The 23,986-nt window shown below is 40.4% G+C and overlaps 1 protein-coding gene across 3 annotated transcripts in view; it reads right to left on the reverse strand.

The window, feature by feature from the left end:
• The window catches only part of ppfibp2b (PPFIA binding protein 2b), an 82,369-nt gene that overhangs the window by 31,309 nt on the left and 27,074 nt on the right, over nt 1-23,986 (reverse strand). For all 3 annotated transcript variants that reach the window (XM_073471512.1, XM_073471513.1, XM_073471510.1), the window contains 3 exons: nt 23,578-23,786; nt 7,864-7,950; nt 5,665-5,778 (listed from right to left, as the gene is read on the reverse strand). In XM_073471512.1, coding sequence (XP_073327613.1) covers nt 5,665-5,778; nt 7,864-7,950; nt 23,578-23,786 — 410 coding nt within the window. The remainder of the gene's footprint in view (nt 1-5,664; nt 5,779-7,863; nt 7,951-23,577; nt 23,787-23,986) is intronic.

Consider the following 23,986-nt stretch of genomic DNA (forward strand, 5'->3'; position numbering starts at 1 on the left):
CATCTATAAAAATACAATTTTATATTCATACAAACTTATCTTTTTCTAAATTGTGCTGATGCTTAAACTTATTTGCTTTCTTTTTCCGTGTATGCCACATTAAACACATCACAGACAACTGTCTTTGCCCACAGAGAGACACCACACTGTCCAAATGAAAATATCACGTGGTAAACAAATTGTGTCAACGCCACAGCCACAGACAGACAGTTAAAACCCCGTAATCACTGCAGCTCAGCAGCCACACACACACATGCACACAGAAAATCTGCTTAGTTATGGCAGCTGACCGTCAGTTTGCAATCTAACACCAGTGTCACTTACAGCAGGATAAGCTGCAGTCTTTAGAAGTAATTTATCAGAACTGTGTGGTGTTGGCCCACAGCTCAGCTGCCTAACATTTGCCTTCCTTCAATTATGAGGAGCAGCATGTGACAAATTATCATCCTCTCTACAGCATTTATAGATCTCTTTAAAGAGGCTGCACTCATCTCCAAAACTGGACTGTGTTAAACATGACACAGTTACATAGCCCAGAACTCAGATCTGGACTCAGAGTGCTTTATATCTGAAGAATGTCATTTTATCATGAAATATCCACTATTTGAAAGACACCAGTCTTCTGGTGACTCCATATTAAAGTATTAAACGACACCCCAGTCTCACCTGGCACAACACCTATCTGGATATGTTGAGGAGAAAACGCATGCTAATGGAGATGTAAATGCACGCGTTGGTGAGGAAGTCCTCAGGGTCACACTGGGATGGGATCTCAAGCAGCTCTAAATGCAATCTGTACAATGAATGACCACATTCGTTAAAAAAAAAATGAACAATTTTGAAGATCTCCAAACTCTGCCTCTTCCTGCCAGCTTGAGCCACCGTTACTTTAAACACATGATTAGTGTAGCCGTTTATGTACACTTAGCATTGCTGCAGCAGTTACAAATTAGGGACTGGTGCATCCGACATCTGACATTTAAGGATCAGCTGCAGTCTTTGCATACACTGTATGAATTAGGGCAGACACGATATCAGATTTTCACTGGATGATTATCGTACACATTTGAGGAAAAAATGCTCTCATTCAAATTCATCTGTACTTTCACACAAAACTTAGTTTAGTCTAAGTTTGTCAAATGAATAACACTAACAGACTGTTACTGCGGCTTTTTCTTCTTCTTTTTCTGTTGTATGGCGGTTGACAAGCAGTGTTGAGGTGCTTTACCGTCACCTAATATAACAAAGCGAGAACATAAACATACAGAAACGATTTAAGAGACATTGGATTATTTACACAATATAATGTGTCTATTATTAACACAATATCAATATTTTACTTTTTGATCATCACGGTTATTGTCAATACTGGTTATCAGTGACACCACTGATATGAATTCAACCCAGGTGACAAACAAACAGTGAAAGTTATTGTAGAATTGGTCAACTCCTTAAAATGGTCACAATTTTGGAGCATCCTGATGGCTGCATGTTGACAATGGCAACTGGAAATGTTTGGTATGATTATTGTAAGGTACAGTATGTGTGATATTTACACACAGTCCACAACTGAAATGGCTGGATTGTTGAAATTCTGGAGATACTTTACTAGAATGAGAATTATGTTGACGAATTTTAGTGATTTATGATGAGTCGAGTACTTTTTTCTGTGTGCACATCAGGAGAGATAATGACCCTTGACTGAAGCTTTATATGTGTGTGAGTTGGTGTTTTTTTTTTTTATCCACAACACTGTAAACCAAGCTCACAGAAATGTCTCAATACAGTGATTTCTGTGTCTAAATAAAGGCACAGTGGGACATGTAGTCACAGTATGACTACATGTGTGGGTGGATCCCCTCTAGCATGAGAACACTGTACTGTGTGTGTGTGTGTGTGTGTGTGTGTGTGTGTGTGTGTGTGTGTGTGTGTGTGTGTGTGTGTGTGTGTGTGTGTGTGTGTGTGTGTGTGTGTGTGTGTGCGTGCTGACTAAGGACTATTCCTTATTAGATTAGTTGTGGTTCCCACAGCAGTAGCAGCCCTGCAGCTCTGACACATAATATTAAATCTTCTTCTCTTTCTCCTTTTCTCTCTCGCTCAAACACACACTCAGTAAAGAGGGTGACACACACAGAGGACATCCTGCTGCAGACATGCTGTCACCTTTTAAATCACGTAAACTTTCTCTCTAGGTATATATTGAGGGGATTTAAGAGGAACAGATCTGGGAGATGATAAATCATGAAGAAAGGCGACACAATGCAAACAACAGACACACAAACACACCCAGGAGCATGATGACCGTTATCTTCCTCCGCACTCCACCTTCATCTCTCTCGGCAAACATCGCGTATCACATTAGCTATTTGACCTGAAGTCATTAACTGTGAAATGGGACAGTGTTACACACAAACACTGATCACTAACACACAACAGCTGCAGATCAGTGCAGCTAAATCCAGTAATACGTCCGGACCTACAGTCACTGGTCATGAAGGACTGTAAAGAAGATCAGGTGCAATGGCAGGTGGAGATCTGCAGGTAGTTTGAAACGTTGCAAACAATGATTCAGTTTTACTGCAGCATGGTACAAATTCTGTTTTTGAACCACAACTGACAGAAACAGAGAAGAAGAGGTCTCCCTTCCTTAGAAAAAAGGGAAGAGCCTGTTCTGATTCCTGCTGTGTTTTTCTATAACTGCTCTTATTCGATGCAGACAGAATAAATAAGTGGATTTTTAAAAGCAAGCTGGATAAAGATGATAAACGTCACAGCCCTTGTGGGGTATTTATTTTGGGACTGTGGCCTTTTTATCCTCGCTCTTGACAACGAGGAGGACAAAGAGCCTGCTGAGGAGTCTAAACAGAGGGTTGATTCTCTGATACACAGAGCTGCGGTCTTGTTGTGTCCTGCCTGGCAGAGCTCATGAGATTGCCGCATTAATGACGTCAAGTATAAAAGTTGGAACAACTTGAAGACAGTCAGTGTTTCACACGACAGCGCCTATTCTAAATGAGTTGGAATACTGCTTAAACTAAATGTGATAATTTCTTAATTTTTTTTTGACAAATATTCAATTGAAAACAGTAGTACAGGAGTACAAAGACAATTTATTTAGTGTTTAACCTCACCAACTTCATTGATTTTTGTAAATTTTTATATGTTGAATGTAATCTGTCAATTTGATGGCAGCAACATGTTTGAAACACGTTGGGACAGGAGCAACAAAAGACTGTGAAAGTTGTGAAATGCTCCAAAAACACCTGTTTGGAACATTTCACAGGTAAACAGGTTCTTTGGTAATAGGTGATAGTGTCATGATTAAGTATGAAAAGGGCACCTTGGAAAGGCTCAGTCGTTCACAATCAAGGATGGGGCGAGATTCACTACTTTCTTAAAACTTCTTAAAACTGTTGTCAGTAAACACAGCTCACTTGCAAATGATTGCAATCTGCTTTTATTTAGACAGCGTCCCAACTTTACTAGAGTCTCGGGTTATACTTTATAATGGCAACTAAGCAGAAGTGTGACCTGTATTCTAAAGCAGCGTTTAGACAATCCTGCTAGCAGCTTTCTTAGGCTGTACTTCATTCAGAGTTATTTCTGCAACTACAAGGTTTTCGCCCACCAGCATTTGGATTTCAAAGTTTTCAAAAGTCTTATCTGTTTTTGACAGCACTTGCTGTTGCATCAGATGCTGTTAGTTCAGGCAGGTGAGAAAGCAGGATCATTCTCTGTGAAATCCTTTCAGACATGCTTGTGATTAAGTTGCACAGAAATACACAAACCTGGCAAGCAGTGTCCTGTTAAAGATGTTATTTTGGTTTCACAGATAACATCTGGCCAAACGTTATTCTTGCTCATTCCAGTTTGTCTCATGTATCAAGCTTCTGTGTCATAATAAGGAATGTTTTATTTCTTTGCTCTGACCAGAACAAATCTTTGTCCTCATTTTACTTTGAGCCAATAACAACTCAGTGAACCAAAAACAGAATATTTTAGGCCTCACTACACTGATGCAAAGCCAATAGCAGTGCTTTAATCTGACAGAGGTATGAAACAACAGTGGCAGCAGAACAGTCCACAGTCCTTTATCCCAAAAGGTCACCTTCCAACTGGGCCTGTTTTAAGGGTAAACGTGGTCTTATCTAGTAACAATAAAACAAACACGGTGTAATGTGGAGCTTTGACCTGTAAAATCTATTGTTCCTGTGGTTTGTGTGGAACATAACTGACAAGTGATGAGTCAGAGGAAGTCAGCGGTATAAAGTCAAGCTGGAACGCTCTGAATGAAACCCGGCGCCACTCCTTTATTTATTCATTTACAGTCCCACTCTATTCCCACCGGTATTCCACGGCTACTCTGTGCACATCCTGTTTGACAAAAGCGAGCGTGCTGGTGCCATCACTTGAGATCATTGGCTGGACACAAATAAGAACGTATGTTTCATTTCATTTAAGAACAATGCTAATGTTTGCCTGTTATTTAGTTGTCACAAATTCATTCTGCAAATGAATGCACTATAGTTGTGGTTACAATATTGGCTCAATTAGTCAAATTGAATTAAACTGAACTCTTACTAGCAGCCACATTACTAGAGCCTGATTGGTTAACACACTAACACACTCGAGCCTGACTTATTTTAGGATTTCTGCCAGATTGGTTACCATTTGAAGAGCATCACAACGCTTGACTAATCACCTGACTGTCGAACTTTCAGTTGGATCAACTGGTCCGACATTTTGATCGGCTGTATTTCACTTTCAGCTAAAACACACTTAATAGTAGTATAATGACTGAGACCGCGCAGTGACATAAAACTGAACTTTGCTGCAGAACAGGTATGTTGTTGCCATCTGTGGCTCCAGACTTGTCTTTTCTCTCCTTTACTTTCCAGTCATAGTAGAACTGCAGAAAGTATAGTGCCTTTCTCTTTATTTTGTCAACAGTATTGAGAATGCAGACGTCTTTAACAGTTTAAATAAAATGTATTGAGATTTACAATGGACAAAACCGACCTGGGGTTTCATGCATTCCGTGTTAGCAACCATGTCGCGGCGGTAAATTAATCAGTGGAGTCTGAGGCCAATAAAAACATGCAGTGTGGCTTAACACAGTGTACAAGAATAATACAATCAGACAGTGTTTTAGTTCTGCTTAATCAAAACCTGGTTTGTCCAAATATTGTGGTACTGACTGTGGTCAACTGTTCTGTTTACATTTTCCACCTGTAATTGATTTGGTTCTTTTTAAAGCTATGGAGCAATGCTTTTACAAGTGATGTTTTTCACGCATGCACAAAAGGCCGACAGGATACAATGAGATCCCTGCCAATGCTTTCATCCTATTCCACAGGTGGTGGTAACACGTCAAGAAACGCGGCAATGCACCAGAGAAGACAAAGAATGGGGAGACTGCTAGTAAACTGATATGGATGCAGGTTTCAAAATATCTTTATATAAAATATGGGCTTTACAAATGCTTCACGAGGAAGCAAAGTTAACAAGTTAGTTTGACCTCAAGGATACATACAACACTCTTCAGGAGCCAGTCAACATGAAGCCAGTGTGTCTTCCAAAAACACATAATAGAGTAAAAAATCTCTTTTACTTCAGCATTTTTTTTTCAAGTCAACACAGTTCACAGTGTTGTGTGTGCATTACCTGTTGCAGCATCTCCTCTGTGGAGGCCAGTTTCAGCCGGTGTTCCTCCAGAGAACTTTCCAGGTCTCTGATCTTCTCTCCCTGCGCCTCCACTTGGTCAGTCAGAATGCTCACCTAATGGGTGACACATTCAGTGTCTGTTATACTGAGACACAGGGCTGAAATGACCAGTCGCAGAAAAACACGTACAATGATGTTGCTACAAACAGAAATGTACAAATTTGCAAACAGAGAGACATGGAAACACACACACAAACACAATATAAACACATATGTCAAGTACATACACACAAAAAAACCCCACTAAATTTCACACACAAATGTACCTGTATACCGACATCAACATGTCCCTTTCTCTCCCTTCACTCCACACAAACACACATTCATCCTGGCATACCTCGACTCCAAAACAACACACATTTACTCAGCAGTCTGTCACTCAGGAATGTGTTGCACATTTACAATAATCTCCCTGACAACACACTTACCTCCTGCCAAACATCATACACGCACACACGCACACTAAAAAAATTTCCTGTTCTCCTAAACTATGCCAAATCCCTCTGACAGCAGCTGATTCTCTGTCACTTCTGCTTCCCAGATATTCTCCCCTGCAGCCACGTCTTGTCTCACAGCGCTCTGGCAATAAAGAATCTCCTGCAAAGTTTCTGGCTCAACATGCATCGAAATCCAGATTACAAAGACGACAAAGACGTGAGGAGGAGAGCGAGTGATCTGGCAGCCTTTGCTTCCTGTCAATGACGAGGTGAACCACGAACAGCTGAGTAAATGAATGAACAAGTATGTGAATGTGTTACATCTGAAATCCTTTTCTACATTTAGCATCTAAAACATGTATGTGACAAGTTCCTGACAAACTTAATGCATCTCTCTGCTATAAGCCATTATTGAAGGGTGTAGCGCCACAAAGCAAATAAAAGAAAAGCCTTTGATATGATCATCTGAACTCTTACCTCTTCTGTGCTCCGCTGCTGAGCTACACACACATCAATACAGGTGAAAGTTCTCTACTGAGCTACAAGAAAGTTAGCTACGAAACACACAGTGTGTACGCAAACACGCTGACACACTGACGCGAGACAACGCCTGAAGGACAGGCAGGTGAAAAGAAAGTAGAGCAAAGAACCTGGACGGAGGCAACATGTCAACCGCCAGTTAAATCTCCTGTCAGGGGAAATAAGCCCCGGTCATCTTATATATCAACCAATCACAGCGGGTCTCAGATGAGGAATGTGTAACAAGAAGGCGTGCAGGTGAGAGTGTGTGTGTGTGTGTGTGTGTGTGTGTGTGTGTGTGTGTGTGTGTGTGTGTGTGTGTGTGTGTGTGTGTGTGTGTGTGTGTGTGTGTGTGGTGAGAATTAGATATGGACTTTATGAACAAGAGTAGCCCAGGCGGGTGGTGCACTTTAACTGACGCTCACACAAGCTAACCCAGAGCACAAAACAAACACACACAGGTGGAAAGAGCCTGAGGAGCAGGCTGCACACTGTCAATTAAGCGGGAAGAATCTAAAGGCAGACAGCGAAGATCACAGCTGTATGAACCAGCTACTGAAGTGATCTAAGAGCAGATAGAGTCTGTTGACATCATATAATATAGAGGTATATAATCTTCTGCTTCACCACTGAAGCCCTGATGTTGATAGTTGCCGTAAGAGTCGTCAGTAAACACATGCTCAGACGGTTTGAAGGTGTCCGGGCATGTTTTGTTATGAAATCACATGAAATATCTAAAGTAGGATTACAGACAAGACACTGAGCTGGTTCTCCGGTGTGGAACCGGATCCTTCCAGACAAGGTTCTGGCTCATTTACACTAATAATTATGTCAAAATAAACACAACCAAATTATAAGTACAATTCTAATGACAGATGCAGAAAGTTATGTCTTAGGGATTTGTTGTCTTTATTTGAGAGATGACAGGAGGGATTGAAAGGAATTCCTCGCTTGAATCGAACCAAGGACTTCTGTGACTTCATGGTACACACTTTTAGACTATGTGGCAGCGAGGATGATTTGTGAATAAAAACTTTTCTGTTGTAAATTAGAAAGCTCAGTGAAACTAGCTGTGAACATGAAGTTTTTGTTACCATGACTACGAAGGCCACCTGACTATGGATCTGAAATTGATGAGACGGGGTTGCGCACACACACACATGCCAACACACACACTTCTTACCTGTAGCACCAGAGACTCCTTGTCTCCCTCTAGGCGGAGCAGTCGTTCTTGGTATGTTTCATTGTTGGCTGGAGAACACAGGTTCACCTGGATAAAGACACAGAAAAAACAAAAAGGAGGTAAGAAACACTGAGTATCCCCATTTCCTCCTCGTTCTCCATACGTGGATGAGTTAGCTCAATTTGAAACCGTTTTAGTTAAACTAAACTTTTGAAAGAAAGATGAAAACTTCCAAAAGGGACTGAATACTTTTTATATGGATTGTATTTGCTAACTGGAGCTTCAGACAACCACTGAATGATATCTTCTTCCTTTTCTTTAAACTTTTCTTGCCTGTGGCTGTTAGAGGGAGCTGTGAGAGTTTTATGCAGTGCATTACTGCTGTGTTGCTCCACTGAAGCCTGCTTCATGTACAGGACTGGTCCGAGATAAACTGCTGGCTGACTGACTCCTGCACAAAGAGCTGACAGGGCTGTTGCTGTTCAAATTCAGATTTTTTTACAAGGCACATGAAGAGTTTCTACAGACTTCACTTATCTGACTTATCTTATTTATCTACAAATAGGACTTATTTTTCTGATGCTTGTGTTATGATTTTCACAGGACCCTACCGTTCCCATTTCTGACCACTCTGGGGCTAACAAAACATGTCTGAAATAAACAGATATGGTTATTTTTTAAGCAACCTCACAGCTGAGTGGGAGAAAAAGCTGCGTCAGGCTCTTTCTAGAAATAGAAATGCTTGGTAATATGTATTTACTCAAAGACTGTGAAAGAGATCTTTCGGTCAGAGGCTCTTATGCCAGTTTTGTGGTCCCCAGCTATTAAGGTTATGGTGGAATTATGTGTTCTGCAAGTCATGAAGTAAAAGTGAAAATCAAGCAGAACTATTTTAAATGATGTAGCCAGTACAGTTTCCATTTTTCTACCCGAAGAGTCAGATTATCCTGTCTTTGAGTGTCTATGTCCAGGGCTGCTGACTCGGTGACTCCTCAGCCTGCTGCTGCTGTTAACAGAGAAACTGAGAAGGAGGAAAACATTATTATCCAGCTATAAAGCCTGGACATGATAAGATGATGTTTTCTGCTTCTCTCAGCGTCAGAGCGGAGGAAGGGTTCAACTGCCCCTTGGTGGTAGCTGCCGTAAAAAAATCTGTGCTGGTGCTATCACATTAAAAGAGTATTACAAGGGGTTTTCCCCAACACATTAGTTTTAGAGCTGACTTGGAACAAAAAAAAAGCCTCAGCAGACAAACATCTGGTAAACAAACAGCCCAATAAAAGGTAGAAAAGAGTAGGACTATAGAATAAAACGAGTAATCAAGAAGAAGAAAACAAATACAATACAATATGCATATGAAAATGTGTATCTTTGCACCAGAATATACCAGTATTTTGGTTAAAGCTGCATTAATCAATATTTTCCTACTAACAGCAGATCAAATTAGCTTTTATTATGAAAACTGTCGCACATTTTGACAAACCCACTGAGAATCGTCACCCAACTCTGCAGTTCCTCTCAGTCCTACTGAGCGTTTTAGCTCACTGGTTTTACGGCCCACAACTTAAATCTGGTTCTCTCTTTTGTTCTCACCAACCTCGTTTCCAGCAGCAGGCAGCTGCTTTCGGCACAAAAGCTCTGATTAACCCACTACACAGCACCAAACAGCACAGACACAGTTAGAGACTGGCTGGTGAACATAGTGGAGCAGATAAAGAGATAGATATGTCCCTCAGGAGTTGGTGGCGACCAAAACAGAACTGAAAAAGAGCGTACATTAGAGGTCAGACAAAATATCAGTACGGTAATATATCATATCACTTCTTCTTGCGATACGATTATTGATACGCTGGTGAAAAATATTGATATTTTTATTCAAAGGTGCAGATGGCCCTGGCAATTTGACTCACCAGAGTCACTACCACATATCTCCTCGTGATGTAAACTTCTGTGTTTATACAGATTAAATAGAATTTAGTGAGCCTAAGTTTTATCCTCCCTTTCAACATTTTAACTCTAGATGAGAAGATTAATGTTGCTCTGTGTCTGCTGGGTGATTAATTGAGCAACTGTTCGCCAAAAAGTTATCTATAACGACTTTATAGGTGATGATGTCAGTGTTTTGTTTGCAGGTTGCTCCTGTTGACAACAAGTGGCCAAAAGTATTGGTGGTAGGATTTCAGGAATGGCAGCTGGCAATCACCTCAACAATGAATGTTTATATTATCAATGCTTGAATGTGATATATACATTCATTTTCAACAGTCCATTGCACAGCTGTCTAACTGCAGCCAAAACACACTGCTTAAAATAGTTTGACAATCCAGTAAAGGATAAAAAAAAATACTGTAAGTGGTCAGCGTAGATGTAGCTGCTTGTAAGAGGCCCTTCCTGCTATCGTGACATGACGATGACCCAGTTTTAAAGAGGAGAATGTAAACAGCTGCATTTTGGGCTTTTAGCTGAAACTCTTATCTGATGCTACATACAGAACAATGGCTGTAGAAAAAGCTTTGAGTACAAGACCGCCAACAGTGTTAACCAAAGATATGTGACTGTCTAAGAACACAGACAATTGACCCTAAAATCTGCGTGTAATCCTTGAGGATCTGTCTGCAGCTGAGGTCAGTGGGTTCACAGGATGTATACAGACTGGGCCACCTGACGCTGACCATATGGACACATTAAACCTATCAACATACTGTAAACTAAACAGTGAGACAAGGAAGCAGATGGGATAGGACTGAAAGAAAGTGTGAGATCAAAAGACTGTGTTTGGATGAGCTGTCACCAAAGGCACCAAAAACTGCAGTGTGAGAAGAGCTTGGGGCTGAAAGTCTGCAGTTCTTCTGCAGTATTACTGTTCGTTCGTCACGCCAGTGGGAGCAGTCAGGAAGTATGTGTAATATGCTGTAATCATAGATATTCCCATCAGACTGCAGAGAAGCAGGGCCATTTTGGGGAAGTGACGCAGCACTTGACGGGGCTGATAAAGACAACCAGGCCAGTCTAGGTCAATCTGTCTGTCGTCGCCTGGTGGACTGTAGGCAGAGTTAGGTTCCTCATATCATCACTTTGGGGCTATTTCTCCAAACACTGGTGGAAATACAATCAAGCTTTAACAACATGTGCAGGTACACTCTCCTGAAGCAGAGCAAATATTAAAGGTTGTATGTAGAAGACGTGGCAGTAGATGAAGGTACAGTATATAACTGTATACTCTGTACAGTATGCCTTATGAAAGCTGGGCCGTGCTCTGAGTTTGTACACCAACAGCTCTGGCCAGTGGAGTGGGTGGGACGCCTGATGACATACAGTACATATGATCCCACTGGCTATGAATGCATGACAACATGCAGGACGGCAGCTACTTTTAATGCTTCACAGAAGCAGCTACGTGTAAACACAAAGCACTGCCTCATAGCCTGTCTTTACTTTTACTTTAACCTACTATTCTGATAATCCATTAATTGATGTGAGGAATTTCAGCTTCTTAAATGTGAATATTTTCTGGTTTCTTTATTACTGTGTGACAGCAAATTGAATATCTTTGGGTTGTGGACAAAAAAAGACATTTTAGGATTTCATCTTGGGCTTTGGGAAAAACTGATCGACTTTTTTCACCATTTTCTGACATTCTATGGACCAAACAACTAATCGATTAATCAAGAAAATAATCAGCAGATTATTCCACAGTGAATGTGATCATCAGTTGCAGTCCTATTTAATTAATCTGCCAGGTAATTTCACAATTAACTGATTGATGGTTTAGTCCATAAAAGTCTTTTGTTCAACCGACAGTCCAGAACAATACGTTTCTTCATCTACCATCATGAATGACAAAAAAAGCAGCATCTTGCACTGAACATGTGGCATAAAGAAATGGTTACAGAGCACAATGTAGTTCAAACTTTATGTTCTTATGAAAAAAGACAACAAGCACATAGAGACTTAGCTATCCTGCCGCCTGCTATTTCTGTTTCTATGTGTTATGTGTTTCTGTGGAGTGTTATGTGTTATAGAAGAGAACCACAATGGAAATAAGTCTTTGGGTTTATTGTGTTTTTAATGCCTGTAGAGACTACTATGCAGTGTTTTATGTTTTATCTGCGTTATTGTTGTATCATTCATTCAATCGATTATCAAAATAGTTAGCCATAGTTTTTCGACCGACCTATCAATTAATCGACTAATAGTTGCTGCTCTGACAGTCATACATTTTCTCTTCACCTTAATCCTACGTTTCCCATTTGGAGTAAAAACACTAGTGAAACATTTTCTTGAATTCCTTGCTGCTCTTAAAGTGAGTGGTGAGTGCTGATTTGCTCCTGGAGCGTGTGTAACACATTAGCTTAGGCAGTCTCTCGAGTCACACCACTGTGTCTCCAAATCTAATTTAGAAGCTGGTCCAATTCAATTTTATGTCTGCACAGCTTGACTATCAACAGGGAGTGTGAAAAGTGAATTTGAAGGTGAGTTGGTGGCATTCAGGATGAACTGACTGTATCTGCAGATGTTAGTTTAGACTGAAAAATAGTTTTCTTCATGGTCTTAAGCGTGCTCTAAACATCTTTACTCATGTTACATGCAGTGATAAACAGATAAATAACTGTTATGGCAGTTGACGGTTGGTGGCATCTGACTGCAGTAACTGAGCTTTCTCTTCAACAGGAAATAAAGGTGAAACCCCTGCACTCACACTCGGCTAACTAGCTGTAACTATCACATTTCCCTGAAGAGATAAAGAACAGGTTTGGTGTGTCTGGACTTGAATTTGTTGCAGATTGGACTCTGCTGGCAAATTTCTAAGAGTATTTCTTTTTTTGTGATACAGTTTGTGCAGTCTTTTAAAGATCCCATCAGACAAACTTGAAATACAGAAGGAAAAAATATAATTCATTGCAGTAAACCCCGTCTTTGATGTCACTTGGCGTACATTCGCTTTGCTGTGATATCATGAACATTGATTTTATGCAAATCGCCCAGCCCTACAGCGCATGATAACTTTCATACTAACAGGAACAGAAGCAACAATTCAGCACATGAACCTAACTTGAACTTTAGTCTCTAAAGTATCACAACACAACAACACATCTCACAGATTAATGATGAACAGAAGTTTGTACACACACTTGTGTCACTGTGTATCTGTGGCCATTTGAAGAAGTGGTCCCCAAAAAACATTCAGTCTCTTTCACACATAAACTGCAAGTCAGAAAAAAAGTTGAGTCCATTCATTGAAAACAGATCCCTGCCTTGAAAGACTTCAGAATCAACTTTCCTCTATCTTTGTATCTGCTGTGTCAGTATATTGAATCAGAAATAGAGTTGAATGTCCTGGAAGAAGCAGGATATCTGCTTTGCAGGCTCGATTGATTAGATATCAGAGAAACAGATCAGTAGCGGGAAAGTACCCAGAAAACAGCATGAAATGACTGAGGCAAGATGTAACAGGGTCTGAAATATGGATGTACATTTTGCTATTGTGTGTTACCAACTGAAAAAGCCACACTAAAGAGACAAAGAGTGCCACCTGCAGTAATTGTAACAGATTTGCACAACTGTTGATGAGCTTTTTGCAGAAGGATCAGGGAGGTATGAGCAGATATGGAGCCAGTTTTGAAACAAAATCATGACAAATTATGTTTTTTCACATTTTTCTCTGTGTGGTTAAAGCCGTCACTTCAAAGTGTTGTATCGAATGAATGGTCTGTGTAGGTCAGCTTGAGGCCACAGTAAAAAAACAATAGCATTGTCTGGAGCTCAAATATAAAGACATCTGATGGAAAGTCACAGACTTGGGGGGGCACTGATTAATATCTACAATAATCCGCTTATATGACTCCAAGACAAAACAAAAACAGCCTAAACTCAACACTGTTATTCCTGAAACTTCATGTCTGAACAACAGCACGGATCTCCGGTGGCAAAGTCTCTCTCTGATTGAATCCAGCGGTATCAGACGCTGCTTTGTCAACAACAATCAGCTGATGGATAATGCTCTTAATCTGATAACACAGTCCTTGTGATGCATGCCTCCACACACACATACACCCTATCAACACTGCAACAAGTTGAGATGCAGCCCAGCTCTTGAGCTAAAGGAAATTACATCAGAAAACAGTCTGTCGCCGGGAAATAACACAATAAGAACAGGACAATAACATGCATCTGAGCTGCAGTGATAATTATCTGACAAGGACAGAGGAGCTTCCCCTTTTTCCTATAAATATGGCTCTTCACTCCACTCTAAAGAAAATATTGGAAACTCCTTCAAGGCATCAATTCAACAGAAGGAATGTGATACAAGGAAAGACATGAAGAAGTGAAATCAAAGTTCAGCGCTCACCTTTTTGAGCCAGGAGAAGTGCCTGTAGAAGTCAATGGGAGTCTCCATGCTGCCAGCCCATCGCTGTGTTTCTGTCCCCCTCTATCAGACTGTGTGTGTGTGAGCGCGGCCCACAGACCAGACAAAGCAGGAATGGATTCTTGAGTGTGCAGACTGCTGCAGCATGTGAGCGCTGTCATGTAAGAGTGTGTGAATGTGATTGTGTGTGTGTGTGTGTGTGTGTGTGTGTGACTGCGATGTTCACAGCTGTGGAGGAGGAGGGCGTTTTACGATCTCTGCCTTCTGAGTGGGACAACTCCCCCCCTGTTCTGTCCCCCTCCTCCCCCAGTACTTCTCTCCTTCCTTTCTTTTTTAGTACCACTCCTTTTTCTCTCTCTCTCTTCCCTACTTTCTTCTCACTTTATGTTTCCTCACTTATCTCTTCTTTCATCGGACTCTCGCTGCCTCTTCTCTTTCCCCCGTCCTGGCTGGAGTTCTTCTTCTTTTCTTCTCCTCTTTTACCTCTTCTCACTCCTCTTTCCTCAACACCCTCTCTCTTTTTTCTTCCTTTCTTTTCTTCTCAGTCGCTCCCCCTCTCTTCCTCTCTGTCCCTGCTGAGGTCCGTCTGACAGCCAAATGGCCGAGCCCAGAAAGGAGGGGGAAGGTGGGAGGGTTTGTCGTTTTTCTTCTTTCTCTGTCATCTGTTTGTGTCTGAGTGTTGGCCCATGTTCTCTCTCTCTCTCTCCCTCCCTCTCTCTCTAACACACACACACACACACACACACACACAAACACACACACACACACATACACTAAACCAGCAGCATCTGATGTCAGACACACGAACAAAGCAGCAACAGGCTGTAATGTCAGCACAAACACGAACCATGCCAGATCTCTCCCCCTTGCTTGTGTTCTTTTTTTAATTAAGTTACAGTGAGAGCGCCGGCAGACTTCAAAACACTGTGTGCACGGGTGAGAGACTCTCTCTCCCTTCCTCTCTCCCTCTCTCACCCCATCCGTCTGTCTTTCTGTGGCTTATCATCTTCATGTTTAGAGCCATTAGCTCAGGTTTCCATTTCCTGTGTATTTTTACAAAACCGTTCACCGTAACAATGTCAGCCATTTGTCTGTATGACAGGTTCATTTACACACACACACACACACACACACACACACACACACACACACACACACACACACACACACACACACACACACACACACACACACACACACACAAACTCAAGGATAAATATTTAAACTACTCTTTAGATTATGTGCTTCAAATTCAAAATGAGTCTGCAGTCTGTGTTTGTTAGTTTGAACGTGAGAAAAGTATTCTGTGTTGTGTCGGCTCAACAGGATTAAGTTTAGGGCAGCACATCTACGCTGGCCAAAATTTATGAGCTTAAGGAATGCAGCCTACATACAAGTAGATCGACTGCACATGTGTAATGTATGTTCTGTACAGAGCTGGGTGTGTCCGGTTTTTCAGTATGAAGGACAATAAGGATTACTGTTGATAGGTAAAATAACATGTAATTGGGTCACATGACATGTAGCGCTGGTCGAGGCCTTTTAAATCACTCATCACTAATCAATTGAATAGATTTAGGTTTTGCTTTCAACATCTGTATGTCATGAAAATCACATAAAACTAAAAAGTTCTTTAAAGTTTGTTATTGCAAACTGATGAGCAAAAGTTGTTCTCTCGTGTTTTTAAAGCTGCAGCTTTTTATATCAACAATTGATCAGTCGACTGTTACTGGTGTGTAATTCGAAATTAGTCAGACTGATGACCTTCCTGTACAAACAATCATCATCCAACTCTACAGCTCCCCTCAGTTCTACTGAACTTTTGAGCTACTTTGCAGCTCATTCTCTTTGGTTTTAGTTTCTGTAACTACTGTTTTGGTTCACACTTGCTGCTGTCATCAGTCTTGTTTTCAACTCTGGAATTTCTAACTTCAACGCTAAATTAGGGGATTAGACCGATTATTGGGCCGTTATTCAGCATTTTTCCCATTAACGGTATCTTCTACTTTGGCTCTGATGCAGCAGCCTCTCAAACAATGTCCTGCCTACAACAATATCTGATTTGTAACACGTCACAATTGATAGCCTATAAACACTGAATAATCTGAATCTGCAAAGTTACTAGTAACTAAATGGTACATGGACTTGCATTTCTATAGCGCTTTTCCAGTCTACTGACTGCTCAAAGTGCTTTACAACACTTGTCACATTCACCCATTCACACACACATTCATACACTGATGGCAGAGGCTGCCATGCAAGGTGTCAACTGCTCATCAGGAGCAATTTGGGGTTCAGTATCTTGCTCAACAACACTTCGACATGCAGCTAGGGGAGCCAGGGACTCAAACCAGCGGCTTCCCAATCACTAGCCGACCTGCTCTACCTCCTGAGCTACAGCCGCCTAAAGTACCTGACAATTGTACTTAAGAACAGTACTTACAGTCCAGTACGACTAAACTGTTCTTCCATCACTGGTTGTTCGAAATTTTGACACAAAGATTTTTATTGTTACTGCAAATGAATATGAGCCCCAAATGTCGGTTTTCAGTCTCCATGACTTCTAATAATCAGCATCAGTATCGGCCTTGAAAAAGCCATATCGGTCGACCTCTAAAAAAGATCGATATTCTTAACCATGTTTGGTACCATGTGTAAAAGTGAAAAACACAGCCAGTACTGGTGTATTGATACTCCAACAACAAGTATTAAAACCGTTTCAAATACTCAGACTTGATATGTATCAACATCAGACAAAGGGAGTGACGAGTTTAAAGGCAAATGATAAAAGTGGATCATTTAGCAGCTAATGGCCAGATATTTCTCTCATGAGTTGGTGGAGACCAAAACAGCTCTTCAAAAGAATTGGACTTATTAGTCTGAAGCTTGACTCCAAGTAAAAGCTAATGTTGCTCTGTGTCTGCTGGCTGTCTAATTAAACAACTGTTTGCTAGCATTTTCGCTATGTGAAATTTAAAAGGTGATAATGTGTCAATGCTGTGTTAGCAGCTTGTTATGTAGCCTCTGAAGCCGAAAACAGAGAGACTACAGTTTTGAGTGCTAGCCAAATTAAAGTAAGCTGCAAATAAAAGCCACTGTGTCTATGACTTAAATCTGTCCCACTTTCATGACCCTCAATGTTAATATGAAAAAAACATATCAACCAGCTGGTTTCTGTTTAAAGATGCACTACTGTCCTTGTTCCTGTCTCCAACGGACAAACAAACACATGCTTTTTGGCTAACTTTGAAAAACTCCAAATTTCATCAACTCAGAACATCATCTGAAGACACGCTAACGTCTCTGGGTCAGCAGTAATGAGCAGCAGTCACAGGGTATCACAACTTCCTGCCAATAATACACTTATGATGCTTCCTGTGTTTACACGTGTGTATCTCTGTGAGTGTGTGTGTGTGTGTTTCACCCCTGGAGAGAAGCCCACAGGGTGCAGACTAATTGCAGAGCACGATCTTCTTTGATGCTGTTCCTCTAGGTCAGCAGGGAGGAGAAGGAAGTGGGAGAAGGTGGACAGGATGAGGATAAGAGGGAGCAGTCAACCTTACATATTAGCTGCCTTGACAATCTGCCAAGCTTTTGTTCATCTGCTATTGAAATTCACAGGACACATGATCAGTTTTCACTGGGCCTACTTTACACTGAGGAAACAGTCCCTTTGGAAAATTTTGACAGAGGATCCATCGGGACTGGGATGTGTTTCTAGAAAGAAATGCTGATGTTGAGTTTGCCAAAAGCACTTTAATAATGCTTCCAGCAATAACCCCTGAGGCTTTATTAAGTGTTATAATCCAGATCTTGAATTTTTTTTCTTTTTTTTTAATTGTGGAACTTAAAATTTAAAACTGGACACGATGCCCTGGTGGACTGGTGTTTAGGACAACCAATGGCCAGCAACATCCACAATGTGAGTTCGGCTGTGGACCTTTCTTGCTTTTCCCATATCTCTGCCCCCCATTTTCTGCCATTATTCTAATAAAGGCATAAAATGGAAAACTAAATGATAAAAACACAGCTTACCATAGAAACACTGTGGCTGTGCGATATGACAATATACTGTTTATCATGTACTATAGAAAAACATCTATCGTTTCATATTTTGCTTGTTTATATTCCTTATGGATATATCTTTTGTCATGTGGACAACTCTTTGCGTTCTTCTACATGGCAAACACGCAGGCATGAAATTAGCATGATGGCATTGCAAAAAAACATGGAGGTCAGTGAATAAATGTGACTGAATGAATGAAATGAAATGAATAAGTAACTGTCCAAGATCAGTTTAGGAGTCTCAACCTGAGGAGAGAAGCTGCTCTGTGGTCTGGTGGTATGGAAGTTGATAATCATAGTAATAAACTTTATTTATATAGCACTTTTCTTAACAGAGTTACAAAGTGCTTCACAAAAGAAAATAAACACTTCTAAAGATACTTCTGTACCTTTTGCCACATGGCAGCAGGGTGAACAGACTGTGGCTGGGGTGGGTGTTGTCTTTTAGTATCCTTTGGGATATTATATAATACTGATATTACATATCACGACGTGTATCATTATCTGGATATGAAAAGATCCATATCTGGACATGGGATTGTGGTCATGAAGCACAGCTGCAACACAGAAACACTGCCGTAAATCTTGCTCCAGTTTTTTCTTTACCTTCTGGATATTTCCGGAAAGATACTCTGAGGTGTGATTACAAACAGAGCGCGTTGTTTACCATAAATTGCGATGAACAAGTGTCAACAAGTAGTAGTAGTAGCAGGAAACACGCCATGTGTGGAGACAAACACTCGACAACCAATCTGCTCCTTAACAAAACATGCAGGTACTTTATGATTAAAACTATAAAAATCAATGAGCCTGAGATATTAAATACATAGCATTAATCCCTTTAGGGGATTAGAGTGCTGTTTTGCTATTATAATAAATATTTCACTTAAGTTGAAATATTGCTTTAGGGACTCAAAACAGAAAAATAAATATATATTAATAGACAACACTATCATATTAAACTGCATGATTATCCCTACAGTACAAAAAAAACTGAACCTGGAGAGAAAAATTGGGACAGCGTGGGGAAGGGAAGCAGGAGTGAATAAGGGAGGGGGAGAGTTGGAGGAAAGTAAGAAACAAAAGAAGAAAGAAAATAAGGGAGGGAGGGCTGGCAGGAGTGACTGTGTGCAACGTGTGAGACATCTGCTGTTGAAACAATGTAGGAGCTTAAAATGCTGCTGAAGTGGACCCAAGGTCCCCCCCGTCCCTTTTCAGCCTCAACGGTCTCAATCAGTGTGTAAAACTCACAAACAGCAGCCTCTGCAGGACAACACTCAGCAACAGCAACAACCATCCAGCTGAATCTAACAACAGCTACAGTATGTGTCAGTGACTTCAGCAGAAAGCAAATAGAAATTCAAAACATCACGTTTGTCATTTCAAAAATAGAAACAAGACCTTCTGTCTATTTAATATAAAGTTAACAAAGTGTCTCAAATTCAGTCATGATGTTACAAACAGCCCAAAACCCCAAATTTCTTTGCTGGATATAGTTTGAACGTACCTTAAAAGTCCTCAGCAATCCAGTTCTCTTGTTGGAGCCTTGAGTGTCTGACTACTACACTAAGTACGTCATTTACAAACACACTCACGTCAGAACATAGGAGGAGGGTGTCCAAACATGCAGAGAAGCAATGAGAGAGGAAGAGGAGCGAGTCACAGTATGCAGTGAAAAAGAAGGAGTGAAGGAAAAGAGAGAGAGAGGTAAAATAGTGAGGGCTGCTGTAAACAGAGAAGGCTGAGAGGCCATGCAGGACAGACAGAGGGTGTGAGGGAGGGAGCTCAGCACAGGAAGTTGATAATAGTCCAGTTGTAATGGTGTCTCTGAGGAAAATTTAATGGAACCCGTCCCAAACCTCTCCCTTTGTTCCCTTACCTCCTTCCCTTGCTTTGAAAACACTGGCTGCAACTGTAGTTGCAAATGGCACTATGTGAGAGTAATGAGGAAAGGCAATGAAAACATGGTGACTGCCGGCCTGTCAGAATTCATCAGTCTTTGGAGAGTATTGGGTTTGTACTTGGTACTTGGTAGAATAATGTATGTAAAGAGTTACTAAGGCCAAGTTTACAGTCCTACATTAGAAGATACAATAAGAGCAATCACATCTAACACACCTAATATGGATTACCAGAACAACGCACTTACATTATGTTATATTATCTAATGTTATATTATTGTTATTGGTCTATTTTATTATTTTTATCTTATTTAATTGCATTTGCGGTATTTTAATTTTAATTTTGGGTATCAGATGTGTTTTTTAACATATTTTTTTCCTTTGTAAAGCACTTGGTAAAATTGTTTAATAAAGTTCCATGTAAAATATATATGTGTGTGTGTGCGTGTGTGCATGTAAGGTACATAGATAATAGCAACAAGTGTGGGGTTACAGTATCGATTACTTGCCTATAATGAAGTGTGGAATGGTCATCAGGATTAGACTGTATAGACTGTATAGGGAAACTGAAGAAAGCTCTTCAGTTCTTACACAAAAGCTAAAAAAAGTTATCCTGATAAGTGTTAACTACAAGAAAGAAAGAAAGAAAGAAAGAAAGAAAGAAAGAAAGAAAATGATGAACAGATGAACAGATGAAGAGGTGTAAGACTGGGACAGAAACCAAATGTGCTCATCCTCACAGCGACATGCCAACCTACTGCAGCAGAGAATAGCTGATCTGTAGCACAACAGCTAAATTCCTCTCCACTCCCTTTGACCCTTTAGCTGACCCCATGTGACCCCGGCTTTGACTGTCCCTCTACTATGAAAACACTCGATGATAGATTATTGTCATGATGACAGATTATTATCATGGGAAGCATCATTTAAATGAATGAATTCGCACACTGACACAAACTTGACCTTAAAGTTCCAAACATGAGCATTACAATTTTATAATATATTAAATAATTAAATAAGAAATAATTTAAATATAATATAATATAATATAATATAATATAATATAATACTTTGGTAGCCTGATATGGATGATATGTATATAAGCATGTGATAATCTGTGCATTATAAGTATAGATATTTTCTGTTGAAAGAAGCCTTTCTACAGAAAACAGCTGTTTCTTTTGGTGAGCGATGCACGTTTGACTCCATTTCTCTGAGACAGCCAACTTCCCAAACATCACAGTGAATGAACTTATATAACGTGGTGCATCGCCAGGCACTGCATTCTGTTCTGCCTGCGAGTGGACGCAACTTTAATTCGCAGAGACATGTACACTGAGCACAGAGTGCAATTTCTAACCCAGCTGTGTAATCTCTAAGGACAGTGAGAGTTTCGGCACAAATTTAAAATGAGTAGCTCTATAAACTCTCTGGCTATTGACACGGAAATATGAAATCTAAAAAGGTTTGCAATTGCAACTGCTATTACTGTGGCTCTATGGATGGCAAGGTCAGTCCGTCACTTGGTCCAGAATGAAATATTTCAACAAGTACAGTATAGAGAGAAGCAGGTATTATGTACCTTTGTAGGCTAACCCAGAAGTTACTATCGCCCTGGTTCCTTTAACAAAAATCCTATGAGATTTTCAATTGGATTTTGGATTTTTGTTAAAAGAAAGCTTTGTGGCAAACAGCTCAGGATGCTTGCAGGTTTTTTTTTTCAGCAAGATAATGAAATTATAACTGAAATATAAAATAAAAGCTAACGTTAGCCTATAAACAAACTACATCACAGTCACATGAGTTCAACATCACCATCAAGAAGCATCCAGCTACACTATACTATAGACACTTTACTATAAACTGATCAATACATAAGTTGCAGTATTTTATGAGAAGAAAAGTCGATTTGAGACAAGGGAACCGGAAGTGCAAAAATGATAAAATATTTCGTGGTTTTAAGACTCATTCCTGTGGCAGCCTATTGGATTCATTTCATCGTCGTCCGTCTTAAGTGCAGCTGACCGTACAAACAGGATCCTGTTCCAACCAATCCAGCTGTCTACACAAGGCTGTGTTTTACATGCATTATGTGCACCTCAAAGACTACTACAGGCTGCAAGTCTATTTCCCCCCCCATTTTACATGCGTGACTACAGGACTGTTTTATGAGTGCTGCCAAAATGCAGATGACCTACAGTACAATTCATATCTGACAAAGACAAGTGTAAGTCTGGTTAAAACAAGAGCTACCAAGAGTTATTACTGCCACTGAATGAGTTAACAGTGCATAGAAACCACTGTGGGAGCATCCTAATACAGTAGTTACTTTAAGGACTAGCCTATTTATCTTTTTGTCTTGGCCAAAATGGGAACATCAAACAGACATCTCGAGCTATATGCTGTATACACGACATCTCATCTTGTCTCATAAAGCAATGTGTATTTTTCAAGGCACACATGCACTGGACTTTTGTCTTATTAAAATTAAAATCATAACTAAGTTCTTAAGTGTTGTATTCAATTTTAATTTAACAACCTAGACACTGTTGTTTATTCTTCACAGTTGTACTGCTTGGGGCACAAATACTTATTAGTAACACTGTTCATTTATTAGCTTCCTGAAGATATGGCTTCAGGGATTCCCACCATATTCTAACAGTGGAGGCACCCTGCCCGGCCTGATAGAAATGAACATCTGCTAACATCAGAAGAAATTATTGTGTTTATATTTTTATGAGTTTAGCAACTTTTTAAATTGTCATCTAATAACTTCATTGGTACTGAGGCTAGACGCACCAGGACTTGTGAATGTGAAACAAATGCCATTTAACCTTTGAAAGCACTGACTACACAAGCCCAAGCGCCTGAAAATTCAAGCATTAGCCGTTCTCCAAGAGAGTGGGTGGTTCACTGAGGGTGAGCACATCACACAATGAGAGAAATCAACAAAACATAATGCTTCACGGGAATAAGGAAACAGCTCTTCTTGCTTGAAAAGCCAAGCTTAACATAATGAACCGAGCAGAATCTTCACTCTGGATGGTTGCTCATCTTCAGCTATTTCTTCATGTGTAATAACAAAAATAAACACCAAAGACGCGAAATGCACAGCACAATCCACCATGCTGCAATAATGTTTCACACACTGAAATGAAATTCTTTTTGAGTGCTCATTAAAAAGACTTCAAAAATCACTACATGGACGCATTATGATGCAGCCTGATATGAAACAGATAAATGAAGTGCGACATCTCCACTTGCAGATTGAGTTGTGGAGACCACACAGCAGAAAGCAAACGCTATCTTAAGACGACAAATGAGACAAAATGTCACGTTAAGATGAAAGATGATTTGAAGCATAGCACACAGTGTACTCACAGTTCCGGTCTGCAGCCAGTCTATCAGAGCCTGGGCTGTTTCTGAAGGTAGTTGTGATCTGAGGCTGTTTCTCTCCTCCTGGTTGGGCTGGAGCTCCAAGGCAAGTTTGAGGTCCTCGGCTAACTGAACGACCTGCAGCGGACCAGCGCTGACGGGAGAGCCCAGGTCGTACATGCTGTTAGAAAACTCCACTGCTGCTGCTTTCGAACCTGAGGAGTGTGTGGACGAGGAGTAGAGACGAGAGACCATTACTCATTACAACGATTATTAATACCATTATTCAAAACTTAAATGTGACTGCAATATAAAGCTCATCTATTAGCTGTATTACCAGCCAATTTGCAAGAGGACCAAGAAAGGAGCTTTGGATACTAGTAAAGCAGAATTTAATGAGAGACATGCATCCTTC

Source organism: Pagrus major, chromosome 8 (assembly GCF_040436345.1).
Source record: "Pagrus major chromosome 8, Pma_NU_1.0".
NCBI lineage: Eukaryota > Metazoa > Chordata > Actinopteri > Spariformes > Sparidae > Pagrus > Pagrus major.